This window comes from Triticum dicoccoides, chromosome 3B (genome assembly GCF_002162155.2).
Source record: "Triticum dicoccoides isolate Atlit2015 ecotype Zavitan chromosome 3B, WEW_v2.0, whole genome shotgun sequence".
Taxonomy (NCBI): Eukaryota; Viridiplantae; Streptophyta; class Magnoliopsida; order Poales; family Poaceae; genus Triticum; species Triticum dicoccoides.
Genome location: NC_041385.1, coordinates 10,745,013 through 10,748,181, shown reverse-complemented (window position 1 = coordinate 10,748,181; position 3,169 = coordinate 10,745,013). Strand labels below are relative to the sequence as shown.

Genomic DNA, 3,169 nt, shown 5'->3' with positions numbered 1-3,169 from the left:
TCGTACGTACACAGTCCCCCATCAGAGGCTACGGCTGCGCGGTGCAGCTATGGCAATGCCATGTCCCGTCGCGCCTCGGGAACCGTCGTCCTGCAACTTCAGCCGGTGACCGGCACGCCCTGCATTGAAGGTCTAGAAGTAATTGGAAAAGAAGGAAAAATATATCTGTTAGTATTCCAATCCAACCGTTGAACTCAGCAGAAATTGCAATGAAAGGTAGCATGAAAAATCCAACAGAAATTGCAATGACCCATATTTTGATCAATGCTAATTTATCTTGCAAAAAAAGTTCCAAATAAAACTTTACCTCATTTTGAATAGCTACGAGAGAAATGGAGAGTTTGAGCACTGGTCTATACTACCCAGTTTTCTGGCTAGTTACCTAAGGAAAAAAATTAGACAAAAATTGAGCCAAAATTCACTAGGGAATATTTTTATGTGGCCAGCCAAAAAAATATCCAATCCATAGAAAAAGAAATATTCTAACAACAACACTGATTAAGATCACATGGCAATTCCTAGAATTGACATGGAAAAGAATTGCGTTCAACAAAATGACATGGCAAAAATTACCATGTAAAAAATATAGAATGAAGAAAAGTGTAAAGTAGAGGTTTGATTGAAATATTGCCATGGCAGATTCAATAATAAAAATTCCATGGTATTTTAATTTAAATTTCCATGTGTTTGTATGAGAAATTTTCCATATATGAAAAAATAACACACACAAAGATTGTCGTGCTACAAATATTTCTTTTTGCCAATGTTTAAATAAAAAATGAAATTGATTCAAAAATTTGCCATGCTCCATACACTAAAAATGCCATGAACTTTCCATGGTAATAGAAAGGATCAATTTGCCATGGAGAAATTTTATACACTACTTTTTGCCATGACGAATTTGACATGGCAATAAAATAATTTGGCATGGTCCATAGAATTTTTTCCATGAAATGTGGAAAGAAAATTTGCCATGGTTGTTATGTACATTTGTCATGGCAATAAAAAGGATGAATTTGCCCTACGGTCTTGACATCAACTTGCAGCCGTAACTCGTACTACCTCCTTCCTTGTTTATTGATCTTTTTTGTATTTTGTATCAAATTTTGATCAAATATTTAACTAATAAAATGTTAATGCATGTGACAAAAAATTATATCACTCAATTCGTATTTGAACATAGTTTCTAGTGATATAATTTTTGATGATGTTAGTTAAATCTATGGTTAAAATTTAGCATAAAATATAACGAGGAGCGGAGGTAGTAGGCGAGGACTTGACGCTGTACTTTTAACTTGCCTAGTAAGGAACCGGCTAGCTGGACTGTGCGATACTGCGGTCACTGTACGGCTACGGCTTTGGCTTGCTGCAACGTCAAGCACGCCGCATCCTTTTTTTTTACCACTGTCAAATCAATCGGCCTGTTAACGGGGGCATTATTAATTCACCCGCCGCGCTTGCTGCTTTTCCCAGTCTTCTCTTCCACCTCGCGAGCCGAGCATTTCACACTTAAGACAGGCAGAGTGGTTGAGCATGCAGGCTGCTAGTGGTAGCTCGTCGGAAAGGGTCAGGGGCTCGCCGTCGGCGATGGAGACGGGCGGCGGCCAGAGCGCCAAGAAGCGGAGGCTGGATCTGGTGCTGGCCAGGCCGGCCCCGGTGAAGCAAGAGATGGTCGTGCTCATGCACGAGGCGGGCGAGATCGTGCCGGCGATACAGGCCCCGACCAAGGAGGCCCATCTGGGCCTCACCGTTCTGCAGTGCCACTTCTGCTCCCGCCCCTTGAAGCCGCCCGTCCACCAGGTAAGGTTCGACCATATCCCGTCCCCGTCGATTCTTTCCTCTATTTGTTCCCTTCACCGGACCGACCGAGGAAGGGAGGCGCGGGTTTCTTGACGCGGTGTTGTTCGGTTAATTTGTGCAGTGTAATGCTGGGCACCTGGCATGCGGCGACTGCCGCGGCGAGCGCCCCGGTAATGAGCGGCAGTGTCAGAAGTGCGAACGTGGCGGTGGTTTCGACGTCCATAACACGGCGATGGACGCCGTGGTCTCCGCGGCCACGGTAGAGTGCGCACACGACGGCTGCGGGCTCTTCATCACCTACCACAAGCTCCAAGACCACCAGGACGCGTGCCCGTTCGCGCCTTGCAAGTGCCCCGTTCCCGGCTGCGGCTTTGAAGGCCCGCCGCAGACGCTCCCCCACCACCTCACCGATGTCCACCCCATGCCCGTGCAAACGATCCAGTATGGCAAGGTTCTTCAGCTGCAGGTGCCGGTGTCGGAGCCGCGGCGCCTGCTGTTCGCGGAGGAGGACGAGCGTGTGTTCCTCGTGGTCGGCGGCGCTCTCGGTCCAAGCGCACCTATCGCTGTGTCGGTTGTGTGCATCAGGGCGGGGGCCTCCCCGCCGCCGCACTACACGGCCAAGGTGTGGGTGAATGGGCCGCCGTCGGCGGTTAACGGCAGGGTCAACACTGTCAGGGCTGAAATCGAGGTGACGAGCACCAAGGAGCCCGACGTCCTCGTCGTGGAGGAGCTGATGACCTTCTTGGCGGTGCCGCCCAAGATGCTTGCTTGGGATGGGCCGTCCAGGTCCAGGATGGTTTGGCTCCGCATTCGTATTGACAAGACCTCATCCTAAATGATTCCACAAGTTTAGTCTTCTAGTGATCTTAGTAATGTGTAGGGTTTAATTTGGTTTACTTTAGCTTGAGAGATGATGGATTTTGATGGTGATGGAGTAGTCACTTAAATCTTAGGTCAGCAGTTGAAGTAATTTCCAACTGTGGAAGGCGTATTTTGTGACTCTTGCATATAAGATCATTTGTGTAACAAGTGAACCTAAATGTATGCTGCTTATATGTTTGATTATTAACAGAGTGTTGCATACTTCTCCCACCAGGTTATATGCATTATGTTCCATCAAACAAAAAGTTATATGCCTTATGTGACAGTTATGTACTACTCCATTCATGAATATAAGATATTTTTAATATTTACTCCATTCATGAATATAAGATATTTTGAATATTTTAATATGGACTACATATAGTTTTTTCGCAAAAAACCAAAGAAAAGACTATATACATACTAAAATGAGTGAACAAAAATACTAAAACATGTCTATATGCACTTGATTCTAAAAAAATGTTAGAACGTCTTATATTTTGATAGG

The 3,169-nt window shown here is 45.5% G+C and overlaps 1 protein-coding gene across 1 annotated transcript; it reads left to right on the top strand.

Annotated features, from left to right (window-relative positions):
- Positions 1-1,495: 1,495 nt before the first annotated feature.
- LOC119280478 (putative E3 ubiquitin-protein ligase SINA-like 6) lies at positions 1,496-2,868 on the top strand. Its single transcript, XM_037561310.1, has 2 exons — positions 1,496-1,800; positions 1,922-2,868. The coding sequence occupies exons 1-2, from the start codon at positions 1,534-1,536 to the stop codon at positions 2,633-2,635; spliced, it is 981 nt and encodes a 326-aa protein (XP_037417207.1). The 5' UTR covers positions 1,496-1,533; the 3' UTR covers positions 2,636-2,868.
- The last annotated feature ends 301 nt before the right edge of the window (positions 2,869-3,169 follow it).